General features: G+C 50.4%; 1 protein-coding gene and 1 non-coding gene across 2 annotated transcripts; one reads left to right on the top strand and one right to left on the bottom strand.

Moving 5' to 3' along the window:
* Nucleotides 1-2,211: 2,211 nt before the first annotated feature.
* On the bottom strand, nucleotides 2,212-7,535 carry LOC110468377 (uncharacterized). The gene is made up of 4 exons (XR_013340359.1): nucleotides 7,449-7,535; nucleotides 6,918-7,061; nucleotides 3,910-4,407; nucleotides 2,212-3,316 (listed from the first exon to the last, which is right to left on the bottom strand). It is a non-coding gene; the product is annotated as an uncharacterized LOC110468377 (transcript).
* A 403-nt stretch (nucleotides 7,536-7,938) lies between these two features.
* Nucleotides 7,939-13,756, top strand: INHBB (inhibin subunit beta B). Its single transcript, XM_021526131.2, has 2 exons — nucleotides 7,939-8,341; nucleotides 10,989-13,756. The coding sequence occupies exons 1-2, from the start codon at nucleotides 7,939-7,941 to the stop codon at nucleotides 11,762-11,764; spliced, it is 1,179 nt and encodes a 392-aa protein (XP_021381806.1). The 3' UTR covers nucleotides 11,765-13,756.
* Nucleotides 13,757-15,024: the final 1,268 nt, after the last annotated feature.

Raw genomic sequence — 15,024 nt, 5'->3', positions numbered from 1 at the left:
GTTTGTGTCAAGCTCCATGGAAAAGATGAATTCTTGTATGCCTCTTTTCTTCATTTCAAAGCAATTTACAGAAGACTGAATGCTGTCATTCTAACTTAGAGCTAGTGAAAATGGGCTAAAGAGAGAGAAATTCAGGCTAAGCCCAGGACTTCTGGCTACAGCCTGTCCAGAGAAAGTAGGTGTAGTCACTTCCTCTACATTGTGCTACTTGCTTGTGGGGGAAAAAAAACCATTTATGGTCAGGTACTCATGGAGTGCTACTGATTATCCACTGTGACATGACTCGAGTACTCCATTTCTCTTATGGCATTGCAAAGCTACCAGCCATTTTTTGATTCTCAGCTTCATTTAAGATTTGAGGGAAACATGTCCATCTTGTCATCACTCCCTGATAATCACCGCTTTTCTCAGGACAACTGATTTTAACATTGCTCCATGCTAAAGTTAATTTTCTTGATCTATTAGATACATTAATCATGGGTGGATGTACAGAAGAAAAGCACCCATGGACTTCTAAATGCGTTCAGTAAGTAGCGTTCAAATTACAAAAAGTCAAGGTTTAACTATTTTGTTTACGAATTAAATGCAGATTTTATTTTTACCTACTTTGCTACTTTGCAAGCCTTTTGGTGTGAACTTAAACATGAAAATCATGTTCTTTACAGTATGTTAAAAGTGCTTATATGTTAAAAGTGCTCACCACAAAGCAGACACTTCTTTGTTGGGCAACCAGCACAGCTTTTTCATGTTCTCTGTGTGTCCTCACCCGCCCCAACCTATTTAGGTCAATACAAGCAACTTCAGAGGAAGTCACTGCCTGGTTATAAGGCTACAGCTTTGGACTGCAGCGGACAGACTGTGCGAGGAAAACAAGAACACTCTGGGCCATCAACAAGCAGAGGATAGCTCTTAAATACCACATGGGATATCCACCCGATGGTGTTTGGTGCCTTTACTCTGGAGACTGGAGCAGATCCCTGAAGTCAGCCCTTTTGGCAAAGGGACACTGCTGTGTGCAGAGAGATGCCTGAGGCAGGGACCTGGCTGCACTGCACCACGGGCACAAGATTCAGCCATGCTTCTTTCCCTACAGTGAACCTGGGACTCAGCTGCAAACCTTCCGAGAGCATGGAGGGGTGATTGAAGAGGATCACTCAGTCAACACATTGCCCATGAAGCACAGCCAGGTAGCTGAGGTGAGGGGAGCAGCACTCCAGCCACACTGAAGCAGGCACAGTGGGAGCAGGAGGCTGAGGCTGTGAGTATATCCCTGCCACCCTGTCCTGCTGTCTCCCCCATGTCCCCCATCCTGCCTGGCACTCGTGCTGAAAGCTGGCATTCAATCGGTGCTCTTCAAAACCTGTTGAGGGCTCTACTGTATTTCTTTGTGACTCATCTTTCAGATTCTCGTTGTACCTGTTTTAGATGAAGAGTTCCCAGTTTGATCAGGTCTTTTGCTTCTGTCTGCTAAACCCCTCTTCTTCCAAGTGCTGTTCAGAGTAAGACCCTTTCTTTTAGAGAACAAATCTCTGTTAACAAACAGTTTTCAATTAAAGAAGCATAGGCAGGAGTGAAGAAGCCAGATTAACCTCTTAATGTTTTTATTTTTTAATGAGTTAGGTCTACCTTTGACAATTCAGAAAATGTCTAGGTCATTCAGAATAGCATTTACCTACCTGATTTTCAATAGGACTTTTCTTTTATACAGAATTATGCTGCTTTTGAAACATCCACAGTCTTTGTTGCACTTGTTCAAGAAGTAATTTTGTGTAGTGAGGAATGAGTCTGATTACGGATACATAATTTCATCTGAAGCTAAAGAATGTAATGAACACAAATTCCAGATAGAGCACAACACTCCCAACCTACCCCTGTATCTGTGTGTCTCAGTTTCTCGGTATTTCCTGCAAGATGACAATGGCCACTTTGTAAAAAGCTCTTTCGATATGAGGCAGAAGTATACACTTCAAGGTCTAGCCTTGAAACTTCTGTGGGATAGCAATGCTTTTCTGAAGTGCCATTTAAAACAGATTGTGTTTCACTACGTGCAAAAACCCCCCATATAGATGCAGCTATATGAGCAAAAAAAAAGTGCTTTTGCCAGTATAGCCTATTTTATTTGGGAAACGCTTGCAGAAAAAGATGCTTGTGCTAGTAAAACTTGTATTTGCTGGTTATCAAAAGAGAAGCATTTCTAGTGCAAACCAGGCCTCTCATATGTGAAGCTTTTATTCCGTTCAGCCATCAGTACAGCAGAGAAAATCCTACCTCAAAGGGATTAGTAAGGTTACCTAACAGATATTATTAATGGTTTAAGTGCATAAAAGGTGCTTTAGCTAAAGGTGAAGGGCTAGATCCTTTGCTAATGTAAGTTGTTCATGGTCCCACTGAGGGCATGGTGGAAACACAGAGCACTGAGGGAGCTTCCTTGTGCCATCGCCTCCTGCTCAGTTTCTAGCTCAGGGCTGCACTGACTGGCCTCTCCAAGAGTGACTTCTGCATCCTTAGCCCTGAGAAAAATGTGCTTAAGCAAATATCTAGGTTATAAAGGAAGAAAGAGTTGTATCTAGGAAGACCTTGTTTGAGCAGGGAGGTAGGATCAGATGACCCCATGGGTGATCCCTTCCAACCTGGCCTGTTCCATGATTCTGCAGCAGGATGTCTCAGGAACATGCCGACGACTTACACTGCCTGAGGATCTCAGTTTATACTGTTTTCATTATACTAGTAGCTTTTTATAGACATCAGATTCCAGTCATGAGACTTGATGATTCTACAGAAAATACCCTCCGACGCTGTACTTTCTCACAGCAGGGCTCCCTGGCTAATCGTGTGCTTGCCCGTCAAGCACAGATCCCAGCCATTTCCTTCCCAGTTTTCCCCTGCATTTAATGTATGGAAAAGCATGACCCTGAATCAGATGAATAGCAGCCGGTTTGAGAAGGTGTGTGTGAAAATGTATCCTCACGCAGATGAGCTCAGAACAAATAGAATAGAGGGGAGGAGGGGAAGAGAGCAGAGTCATGGAATGTGAAGCTTTCCCTGATAGTTCAGCCACTATGTGTAAGCAACAAGTTTATGCCCAAGGGAAAGAACTGAAAGCTGAGGAAATCTTAAAATTAACAGAGCTTTATGGCTCAATCAATAGGCCATGCTCCCTGAGCAAGATTAGAAATCAGATGGCACATTTCTTTCTGTTAACCCTGTTTGCTCTCCCTGAAGGCTCTTCTGCCTGAAAGCATCTGAGGTTTGATTAAGTTCTTCTCTAGGAGGAAGCCAGAGAAAAGTCCATTGTGTGAGAACTGCCTCCAGAATGCTGTGTTGGACACATTTTAAATAACAATGGAGGTTATTAGAATATTAGTTTGTTAGTAACTGTGAGAGAAGATAAGTCTTCCCAATATTTGAATATGCAAAATGGCTTTGGATAACTGTGAAAGGGGGGGGGGGGGGGGGGGCGGGGGAAGCAAAACTCAAAACATGCCACTACAGTAACAGGGATGATTAAAAATCCCCACATGTAAAAAATAAAACCTCTACCTTGTTTTACTGCTAGATTTACTTGCCAGATTTGTGATCCCCATCAAACCCATTATATTTTCCCTCTTTGGCATTTCATTTTCACTGGGGCAATGAAATAGTTTTTTTCCAAAGGGAGATGGACTGTGTTTGCACCTATTTCTTGTTTGACAGTGACCTCTATGAACCAGTCATCACTGCTCTGCCTGTTGTTTTCTTGTTAGCTCTTTGCTGTCAAATTAATTACTGTGAAGTACTAAGCTTGTTGCATTCACGTGCTCTTATTAGCTCACAGGATGTCAGAGTGATTGGATTTTTAGCATTATTTCTTTTTTTACATTCCAGGCTTTCCATTCAAAACCTGTTACTGGCAGGGAGGAAATACTGTACCTAATTCTGATCTCTCATCAGGGTAGCTCCAGTGATGCTTAGGATTTACAAAGCTGTATATGCAATTAGATTTTGTTTATATTAAACCCAACATGAACAATTAGACTGGGATTGCAATGTGACTTTGAAGCACACAATGAATGTCTTTCCTTTTGCAGTACAGAACAAGAAAGAAAATATTTATGATGAGAATAGCATTTGTCCCCTCCATTCTTAAATCACTGTAATGAGCTGATCCTCCACTTGACCCTCTTCACACTCTCGAGTTTTTTGTATTAGTGACAGCTAACAGCTCTCACTTGAGTGCAGTTCAGAGATCTATGAGAAGTTTTATTATTTTCTTCTTCTACAAAATGAAACGAGCAGAAGGGACTTCTTTGCTGTCATGCTTGAAATTTGTGTGTCCTGCATCTGCCCTTGAAAAGCTCCATCTGGCTCGGTGAAAAAGATGAAGGTCTTGAGAGTTTGTCTTCATTCCTGAAGGTAGATTTTTCTTTGCTGTTAAAAAAAAGAAAAAAAAAAAGAAAGAAAGACAGAAAGTAGATGCGATTAGAAGGGCCAGCTGCCCCGCTGCCCAGGTAGGAGGCTCAGCCTAAGGTGCTCCTTCTCCCAGCGCAGAGCTCCGACTCCAGCGTGCACCGCCCGCTGCCCAGCCCGAGCCTCGGCCCCCACCCCAGCCCGGCCCGCGGAAACCTCCCCAGCGCCCCCACGGCCTGCGTCGGAGGGCTGGCACGGGATGCCCGCTGTGCCCGTCCCGCTGTGCCCGTCCCGCTTTCCCGGTGTCGCTGTCCCGGTGTCGCTGTGCCCGTCCCGCTGTCCTGGTGCCGCTGTCCCGGTGTCGCTGTGCCCGTCCCGCTGTGCCCGTCCCGCTGTGCCCATCCCGCTGTCCCGGTCCCGCTGTCCCGGTGTCGCTGTGCCCGTCCCCGTGTCCCGGTCCTGCTGTCCCGGTCCCGCTGTCCCGGTGTCGCTGTGCCCGTCCCGGTGTCCCGGTCCCGCTGTCCCGGTCCCGCTGTCCCGGTGTCGCTGTGCCCGTCCCGCTGTCCCGGTCCCGCTGTCCCGGTCCCGCTGTCCCGGTGTCGCTGTGCCCGTCCCGCTGTCCCGGTCCCGCTGTCCCGGTGCCGCTGTCCCGGTCCCGCTGTGCCCGTCCCGCTGTCCCGGTCCCGCTGTGCCCGTCCTGCTGTCCCGGTGCCGCTGTCCCGGTGTCGCTGTGCCCGTCCCGCTGTCCCGGTCCCGCTGTCCCGGTCCCGCTGTCCCGGTGTCGCTGTCCCGGTGTCGCTGTCCCGGTGTCGCTGTCCCGGTGTCGCTGTGCCCGTCCCGCTGTCCCGGTCCCGCTGTGCCCGTCCCGCTGTCCCGGTGTCGCTGTGCCCGTCCCGCTGTCCCGGTCCCGCTGTCCCGGTCCCGCTGTCCCGGTGTCGCTGTCCCGGTCCCGCTGTCCCGGTGTCGTTGTCTCGGTCCCGCTGTCCCGGTCCCGCTGTCCCGGTGCCGCTGTCCCGGTCCCGCTGTCCCGGTCCCGCTGTCCCGGTCCCGCTGTCCCGGTGACCCCGCCCGGCCCCGCCGCCGCTGCCCCGCGCGGCCCAGAGGGGGCGCCCTCGGCCCAGGCTTCCCCAGCGGCGGCGCGCGCGGCCCCGCGCAGGTGAGCGCGGCCCCGCGGGGGCCCGGCCGGGCGCGGAGCGGCCGCGGGGACGCCTCGGTGGCGGCGCCCGGTGCCGCCGCCTCGGTGCCACCGCCTCGGTGCCGCCGCCTCGGTGCCACCGCGGCCGCCGATGTGCGCCGGGCTTCTCCCCCCGCCCCCTCGGCCCCTGTCCCTGGCCGCTGGTCCCCGGGCTGGAGCCGGGTGGGAATCTCTGCTGACCCCTGCGAGGGCTGTCACAGCCATCCCCTTTGCCTCGGTGCCCGCTCCCCTTCCATCCCCCGCCAAAGCGCTGCCCCGCGAAGGCGCGCAAGAAAAGCCGGTCCCCGGGCGCGGGCAGGGCCGGCTGTGCTGCCGGCTCCCCGCCTCGGCTGCGGGAGTGCAGCGGTCCCGTTATTTCCCCTCCCGGCTCCCCTGGGCCGCCGCCCCGGCCCCCCTCCCCCTGCTGCCTCCGACAGGCTCCGCGTCCCTGCTGCCCCACGGAAAACACACACAGTCCGCGGCACCCGCCCCGGCTACCCGGCCCATTCAAACAAACAAACAGAAACCCGCCCCGTCGCAAAGCCAACCGACGGTAAACTTTCTAATGACTTCTTCTTTCAAGTGCTTAAAAGGCAAGGAGCACCGGGGGAGGGAAAGAAAGGGGCATCCATCTCCCGGCCGGGGCGGGAGGGGGGCCAGAGCTGCGGTCGCTCGGGGTCCGTCCGTCCCTCCGTCCGTCCTGCCGGACGACGGGACAGGGACGGGAGCCGGTGTGTGGTGGGTGTGTTTGCAGGAACCGGGAAGGAGGGAGGGGACGGGGGGAGTTAAAGAAACAGCATAGTTAATATTTCCACATCAGGAAGTTACTGTAATAGCCCAGGGGGCAAAAGACTTAACTTAATCTCCTAAATAGAGAGGAACCCATGGCGTCTCTGTTATAGGTTGGAGTTCCCACGTGGTTTTAACTCCTGTATAAAAGTTTCAGTAGAAAGTGCCACAATGTCGTGATTTTGCAGGGGGGAAAAATTAGCAGAAGGAGATCAGAGAAGATACACGAGGAGCAAGCAGCTTCCCCGAGACCTTTCACTGCGGATCCGAGAGGGAACATCAGACGCGTAAAAAAAGAAAAACAAAAAACAAAAACAAAAACCAAAAAGCCAAACAAAACAAAAAACCCAAACAAAACAAAACACAGCGTTCAAGCCAGCACAAGGCGAGCGAAAGATCAAAAAGACGCAGAGGGAGACAGATTAACTGGAGCAGCAGCAGCAGCAACAACAACAAAAATCACACTTAAAATAATAATAACAACAATAATAATAAAACCCAAACCACCAACAAGGGAGATATTGTTTAAAAGGGCAAGCGAGAGAGCGAGCCGAAGAGCTGGTCTGACCGAGTGGATCCGTGCAGCTTCTCCTGGGATCGCCGGGATCGCGCCGCTTCTCCGCTCCGCGTCGCGCAGCGTGCGGTGCCCTGCCCGCGGCGGGGGTCCCTGGGCGCCGCCACCGCATCCGCGCCGGACTCCGGACCCTCCGCGCTGCTTTGAAAATAAAAGCATCTCGCTAATAATAAGCGGGACGGTGGGGGGAGAAGACTCGCAACAGTGGAGCTGCCAGCCGCGCACCCTCTGCCCGCCGCCCCCGGCTCCCTCCCCAGCTATGCTCCGGGTCAACTTTGATGGCACGTTGAGAAGCAGCGGGCGCTGAAGGGGGACAACCGAGCGGCGCGGAGCCGACCTGCTCAGAGACCTGCACCCACGGATTGTCTTGCGGGGGCGGAGTGGGCGGGGGGGTACAAGTGGCATTTCTCCCCCCCCCTCCTTCCAGGCTATAAATTGGATTGTATATAAATCTGCTTCGTTTATCTCCCTGACCCCCCTCAATGACGCTGGACTAGAGAGCTCCTCTCCGCGGCCCGCCCGGACCTGCCGAAGCGAGCGATGGACCACGAGCGACTGCGCCCGGGGATGCCCCTCTGAAGCGACGCGGGGCACCGGGGCAGAGCGGCGCCGCCTCTCCCCTGCTCCCCGGATCCCCTCGCACCTCCGGCTCGCTCCCCGCTCCCCCTCCCTCCTCCCCGGGCTCCGCAGCCACCCCCTCACCTGCTGCCGTCCCCCTCCCCCGTGGAGCCGGGCTCTCTCCGTGCACGCCAAGCCTGTTCCCCCCCCGCCGCCAACTTCGCCCTCGGTGCCTGCGCGTGCAGCCTCCCCCTCCGCCTCCCCGGCGGCACACGCCGCTTCCCGGGCGCCCCCTCCCTCCGCCGCGGCTCCCCCCCTGCGCGGAGCGGTTGCGGCCCCCCAGCTTGGCTGCCACCGCCCCCTCCGCGCCGCGGAGCGCTCGGAGCGGCGCTGCCTGCAGACGGGCTCCCTGCGGCGCTCCGGGGCGGCCCCCAGCTCGGCCCCCCGCTCCTCCGCCATGGACGGGGCGGCTCGCCGGGGGGTGCTGGCCGCGCTGCTGGCCTGCGGGCTGCTCCTGCTGGGCGCCGCGGCCACCCCGACCCCGCCGGCCCCCGCCGGCGGCTCCCCGCAGGACACATGCACCTCCTGCGGCTTCCGGCGGCCCGAGGAGCCGGGCAAGGTGGACGGGGATTTCCTGGAGGCGGTGAAGCGGCACATCCTGAGCCGGTTGCAGATGCGGGACCGGCCCAACATCACGCACGCCGTGCCCAAGGCGGCCATGGTCACGGCGCTGCGCAAGCTGCACGCCGGCAAGGTGCGGGAGGACGGCCGCGTGGAGATCCCCAGCCTGGACGGGCAGGCGAGCGCCGGGCCCCCGGCCCACGACCCGGTCTCCGAGATCATCAGCTTCGCCGAGACAGGTGGGCACCGCCCGGCCGCGCTCCCCCGCCGCCCGCGCCCCTCTGCCCGACCCGCCGCGGCCCCTGCCCTGCCGCGCTCCCCGCCTGTCCTGCCTCGCCCCGTCTGTCATTCCCCCTGCTCGACCCCTGTCAGTCCCCCTGCTTGACCTCTGTCAGTCTTCCCTCTCGCCCTGCCTGTCCTCCTGCCCACCTTCTCTTTCCGCCTGCCTGACCCGTAGCACTTCCCCGGCTGCCCTTGCCTGGCCCGCTGCGCGCCCTGCCTGTCCTCCCGCCTGTCCTTCTGCCTGGTACGGGCACCTGGCCGCCCGGCTCACCCGCTTGTCCTCCGCCTCATTCGCTCTCCCCTCTGCCCCGCACCGTCTCGCTCTGGCCCTGCCCTCGCTTTTCCATTCTCCCTGCTTTGCCCCTGTGCCCGGGATTCTCCCCAGGTTGTGCCTTGCAACTCCCTTCTCTCGTCCCTCCATCCCTCCGCAGCCTCCGTGCCCCCGGCTCCCCTCTGGCGGTCCTTCGAGCAGCACCGGGGCTTGTCTCTGTCCCCGCATGTCCCGCTGTCCCTCCTCTGCCTGTCCCGCTCCATCTCTTGCATCCCTTGCCTTGTCTGTCTGCCCTGCACATTCATCTGGTTCACTGCCTGCATCTGTCTGTTGAGGCTTGCATTTCCCCATCCTCTCTTTCCATTTGTTTCCCATTTATTTAGCTTTCATTTGCAGTATTGGCCTTGTCTATTTGTCCATTGCATGCAGTGTCCAACCAAGTGTGTCTGTCTCCTCTCTGTCTGTCAGTCTATTTACTAACTGCCCTCCATCCCCACGGTACCAGCCATCTCAGTCCTGTCCAGCCATTGCAGTTATGTGTCACCGAATCCCTTCAGCACAGCTTTCCAGTAGTTTAACCACTGTCCCCATGAACTTTGCACATCTGGCTGGAACAGCATCACTCTGCGCATTACCTGTCTATATCTGCCCATCTCTCCTTTCCTTCATCACTCTATCGCTCGTTTCATTTTCCTCCCTCTATCTTCTTGTGGCATCTATATATCATTTGTCCACAAAATAAATCTCTTTCTATCCTGTATGCTGCCCACTCATCTTCTTTATCTACCCTCCCACTTACCAAAGGCATATACATTTACAGTATCTATGGGATCTGTTGCATTATACATATGCTTGTTATATTCACATACAAAATTTATGAGTGCACACAATCTCACACAACACAAGTGATGTGGATCGGTGCAGCAGCACCGTACTGTTCTTTTTCTGTCACTGTCACCACAGTTTATGAAAAAGTTGTGTATTTACTAACATGAGAAAGGCTTTCTTAGTGTACATTTTGGGGGTTATTATTTTTTAATAGGACGTTGTTGGGAGATTGGGGGTGGGCTCGTACTTCCATTTGGTATTCAGTCAATCGCTGTCTTTTGTAACACTTCCAAAATTGACTTTATGTAAAACGTAGACAAACACAGTGAAAATTTTTGTCACTGAACTATTACAAGGTACTGAATGGGCTCTGGAGGCACATATGAAAGGCATCTAGGGTAACAAATGAAGACACCGACTACGCAAAAAATCCCATTCAGAGATTGACAAAAATGCTAAAGATTCTTAGGGAAGGAAAAGGCAGGAAAAAAATCTACATTTAGCTCTGTACAGACGGAAGCAAAACCGATAAGGGCAGATGAGAAAATGCCTTTCCAGCAATAATTTTAAATAGCGATTGGGATGCTTTGATTCAGGGATCAGAATTACAGTCTCCGCCATAAAGGCCGTCACATTTATCACCTACGCCAAATTTAGTTAGGACTTATATTACAAAATTGCAGGAAGGCCGCTGGTATTTCTGAAATGTTTCGTGCAGCAGGCTCTTCTGTTTACAAATAAGGGGTTATGTCAGACATTTGGTGACATTTGGTTTTCTCCTTTAATTCTGGTGTTGCTGAAATGCGTATTGAGAACAGCCAATAACGGCGTTACAGCGGGAACAACCGCTTCATTGCCTTGCCTCGTATGGGAGCTCATCGTTCTGGGGAGAAAAGGCAGAGATTGAAATGATTAATAATAGCCGATATTCTACCAGACTAAGTGGGGGTTAGCTTGATCTGTTGGACAAGCAGGCACATTACTGAAATATTTTCCGTTCTGTCTCATGAATCCTCTCCTTTAAACCGCAACAAGAATACATGCAAATCGAAACAAAATCCCTGGTTTGGCATTGGCGTTTTAGTGGTTATTGAAAGAGCTCTCCCCATGAGAATTGGCAGGTAGCTGAAAGTTAAAACTATTCTTAAACTGATGAGATAGCAGAATCTAGTCCTAGCGCCGGTCTTTTTCAAGGTGCTGCTGTAGCATCTTTAAATCTGGCTTTCTGGAAAAACCATATATTGGGGAAAACTCTTACTGTTGTCTGTGCATCTGACACATCCGACGACAGCCCGATGTTGAAGGCTGCTGTGAGAAGTCCCCTTTTCAATTAATTCTAATTGCAAATTTGGGATATCTGATGCAGTGCATGCCTTCTGACTGGCACAGCCCCGTCACTGTTCACTCGATCCGCTGTGCTCTAGTGTTGTCCCTGAATCCAGAATGGCACACAAGCTAACATTTCCTTTTTGACTTAATCTTGCTGATCTCTCCTTATCTTGCAGACGATCTGGCCTCATCTAGAGTCCGCCTCTATTTCTTCATCTCAAATGAAGGGAACCAGAACTTGTTTGTCGTTCAAGCCAGCCTGTGGCTTTACTTGAAGCTGCTTCCATATGTCTTAGAGAAAGGCAGCAGGCGAAAAGTAAGAGTCAAAGTCTATTTCCAAGACCCGGACACTAGCAACAAGTGGAATGTGGTTGAAAAGAAAGTTGATCTCAAAAGAAGTGGTTGGCACACTTTTCCCATGACAGAGGCAATCCAGGCTCTGTTTGAGAGAGGAGAAAGGAGACTGAACTTGGATGTTCAATGTGAGGGCTGTGAAGAGTATTCAGTGCTGCCAATTTATGTGGACCCCGGGGAGGAATCCCACCGGCCTTTTTTAGTGGTGCAAGCCCGCCTCGCTGATAACAAACACAGGATCCGGAAAAGAGGCCTGGAGTGCGATGGCAGGACCAATCTATGTTGCAGGCAACAGTTTTACATTGACTTTAGACTCATTGGGTGGAATGACTGGATCATAGCACCATCAGGTTACTATGGGAATTACTGTGAAGGGAGCTGCCCGGCCTACTTGGCCGGTGTCCCGGGGTCGGCTTCCTCCTTTCACACCGCTGTCGTGAATCAGTACCGAATGCGGGGGCTGAACCCGGGCACCGTGAACTCCTGTTGCATTCCAACCAAACTTAGCACAATGTCAATGCTGTACTTTGATGATGAATACAACATTGTGAAAAGGGACGTTCCCAATATGATTGTGGAAGAATGTGGTTGTGCTTGATTTAAGGTGTGTTTTGGGGGGGGAGAGAGAGAGAGAGGGGGAGAGAGAGAGAGAAACATTCCCGTACAAGATGGTGTTGGAGGAAGTTTCACTGTGTATCCGGGCATCAGTGTTGGAAAGTCACTGTGGAAAAGTTTGACAAAAAAAAAAAGAAAAAAATAATCATTTCACTTTGGTGTCAGGACAGTGGCAGTTTGTGGATCATGGACACTTATATATTCTATCACTTATAAGTTAATGCTATGAAATATCTTAAAAAGACACACACACACACACACACACACACACACACACAAAATGTGGGCACGCATACAAACACACGCTCAGACACACAGACACACACAGACACACACACATGAGGCAGCTCGGAAAAGGGACATGAGCACAGAAAGTCAGTGACCAGTGACGATGGACCTAAATGCCTGCCAGTACGAGTGAACGGCTGAGCAGCTGTTTCCCCGCCTGCCGGCAAAGCCAGACCGAAATGAGCTCCCTTTGCTCAGGCAAAAGCACAGACTGTGAGAACACAACGTATTCTTGCACGCAGGTGTCAAAATGACCAAACTTAGAAAACTAAAAAAAAAACAAAAAAGAAAAAAAAAAAAGTCGACTGTCACCTCTTAGGTCTAACAGGAAGCTGCAGGACACCTGCCTTGGGAGGCTATCACTTCCTCTTAATTTAAATTTATCTAAACATAAACATCACAGATACCCACTTCTTGCTACAGCACTTCCAGCAAGGAATTCTGTGGTTCCATCGGGGGGAGAGAGAGAGAAAGAAAAGGGGCAGACATGTTAGAAACTGCTGTATTTCTAACTCCTGGCTGTTGTGGAGTCACAAGCTGGGCTGGTGCGATCCGATGCTTTTACTGCCCACTAGCAACCCATGGTTGGCTACACCCGCCGTGTCTTGGAAAAGGGAATCGATACCATATCTGGACTGTGTTGACTGTTGGCATCTCTCACTGTGCAAAGAACAAAAAGTCAAAAGTTGCAATCTGTGTTCTTCAGTGGGGGACTCGGCAAGGCTACGTCACGTGGGGGACGAGCAAGCAAGCAGTGGCCACCACGGCTAAACCAATGAACCCTAAAGAGGAGTGACAGCGACAGAGTGGAGACGTTCTGGGAAATGCAGTGCATTTAATAACAGGCGAGGAGCATTTTTACAAGTCTTGGAAAGGAGGAGAGAGGAGAGTGCTTTCAATTTCCTTACCAGGAGGTGTCAAGGATGGCCATAAAGATCAGAAAATAATGATACAGCATAGCACTTGCAAACTGCTTGAATGCACGTATAATAGCACTTGCAAATTTCAATGCCTTGAAAAGTGGTACTTGATAGTGCACTTATCTTTGCTCACTATCTAGGTAAACAGGTGCCGCATGAGCTATGCAATTTAAAGTGTTGACCCATACTAGACAAAACTGGACTTATGATATGACTTTTTTATATTTTTTTATACTTGAAATTAAATCTTTTGCTTCTTTTTTAAAGCGAATGATTGCTTTTAATGTTTGCACTGATTTAGTTGCATGATTAGTCAAAAACTGCCATTTGAAAAAAAATGTTATTTTTATAGCAGCAAAAAATGAATACAGTTAAATGTATTATACAGAAATTTTGGAACCAAAGAGGCCAACATATTAGTTATAATTTTTATGAGATGGCAAAGCCATCATATATCATGTAGTCGTACTGAGCAATCCCTCACAAGGCCTACCAATTGTTTCAGGGTACAAAATGGATTCTGTTTGTTCTATTCAGTGTCTTTTCTATACCATACGCACATGGAATGTAGAGTGAAAAAAAAGTGACTATTGTAGAATACATTACAATATGTGCATCCTTTAAATCCAATTTTTATGTTTATTTAATAAAGTTCCTTTTAGGTTCTGTTCCATAATAATTTAAACCAAACAATTTTCACTTAGATTTGCTGTTGAAGTATTTTACATTTGTGTACAGTTTAAATAAATAAAAAAGATTGAAAACTGGATGTGCTTTTTTTTTTTTCAGTGTGTAACATCTGGAGGAACTTGCTTACTTTCGGGACTGAATAGGCTGCAGACGGTGAACTGTCGCATTAGACTGTAGTCGTATTAGTCATTGCAGAAAGCCTTGTCTGAGAGCTCAGCTGTGATCCTAAAAATGTTACACTCCAGTTTTATTGCTGTCTATACATGTAAGCATCTGCTTCTTTCTCTCTGCAGCAGTGCAGGGGCTCTGGGCGCAGGAACGGCGCTGTTCCGCATACCTGCAGGTCATTTACAGCAAGTTCCTGGTTCACCTGTTGTGTAAGAATGTAACTTCTTCTCTGGGTCACTCCCTGACTGCTTAGAAGAAGTAAAAAATTATATGTGGAAAGCACTTCCAGGAATAAAGGACCAATAGTAAGTTTGATTAACTTTTTTTTTTTTTTTTCCCAAAATCAGCTGACACTAAGAAAAGGGGTATTTTTCATTTTTAACAATATATCTACCTTTTACTCACAAGCCCTCAAAAATGTTGAGAAATACTCAAGTACTCAGATGCACACACATCCACATATTGATTTAACTGATTTTCACAGATAAATTCTTCCTCCTCGAGACCTGAGCAAATGCCAGCTGAAGCTGACAGAAAGATCTCTGTTGACTTAGCAAATGTTAGATCTGACCCTGAAACCCGAAAAGTGTTGAAGAAGCAAGATCATGCAACTAATGATGGGTTCTAGTTACAATTCACATTCAGGTGTAGCTCTGCCCAGCTCTCCTCACAGCCAGGCACTGGGGTTAAACAGGAGACCTGGAAGAGTAATTTGCTGTGACTGTGTCAACAATTTGCTTCTCAGAACTTTGTCCTCCAGATCAAATTTTTTGAATATCTTACAGCTTTCTCACCACCTTGAGCTGCACATTGATTGTCAAAGCCACTAACCACTCACTGTTGCTGTTCCACCTCTCAGCAGCCTTCTCTCTGGTTTTTATTCCATGGATCAACTGGGCTACTGATGAGTTTAATAAATTCCCCTTGAAATCAGTGGCCAATACCTGCACCCCTCTACTTTCACTCTGAAGGCATGTTTGCTCTAATATGACACAGTCATTATAAATAAGACTGGGCAGCCCTTTGAAAAATGGGATATATTAAGAAACCTTGCAAGGCCCTGGAGGCTGGCTCCAGTTAGGTTTTGTTGTTAATTGAAAGTGTTTGGTTCCTGGGGTCAAAGCCAAACCCTACACTGGGCACTGGGACTCCTGTGCTCAGGGGCAGACCCGGCTGT

The sequence above is a fragment of the Lonchura striata genome, chromosome 8, assembly GCF_046129695.1.
Source record: "Lonchura striata isolate bLonStr1 chromosome 8, bLonStr1.mat, whole genome shotgun sequence".
Lineage (NCBI taxonomy): Eukaryota > Metazoa > Chordata > Aves > Passeriformes > Estrildidae > Lonchura > Lonchura striata.
The sequence above is the reverse complement of the archived record's forward strand: the minus strand, read 5'-3'. Positions and strand labels throughout refer to the sequence as shown.

Bases quoted from the DNA above. Each gene is read 5' to 3' on its own strand.
- INHBB (XM_021526131.2), top strand. From the start codon at position 7,939: ATGGACGGGGCGGCTCGCCGGGGGGTGCTGGCCGCGCTGCTGGCCTGC. The intron at 8,342-10,988 runs GTGGGCACCGCC...CTTATCTTGCAG, and splicing joins CATCAGCTTCGCCGAGACAG to ACGATCTGGCCTCATCTAGA.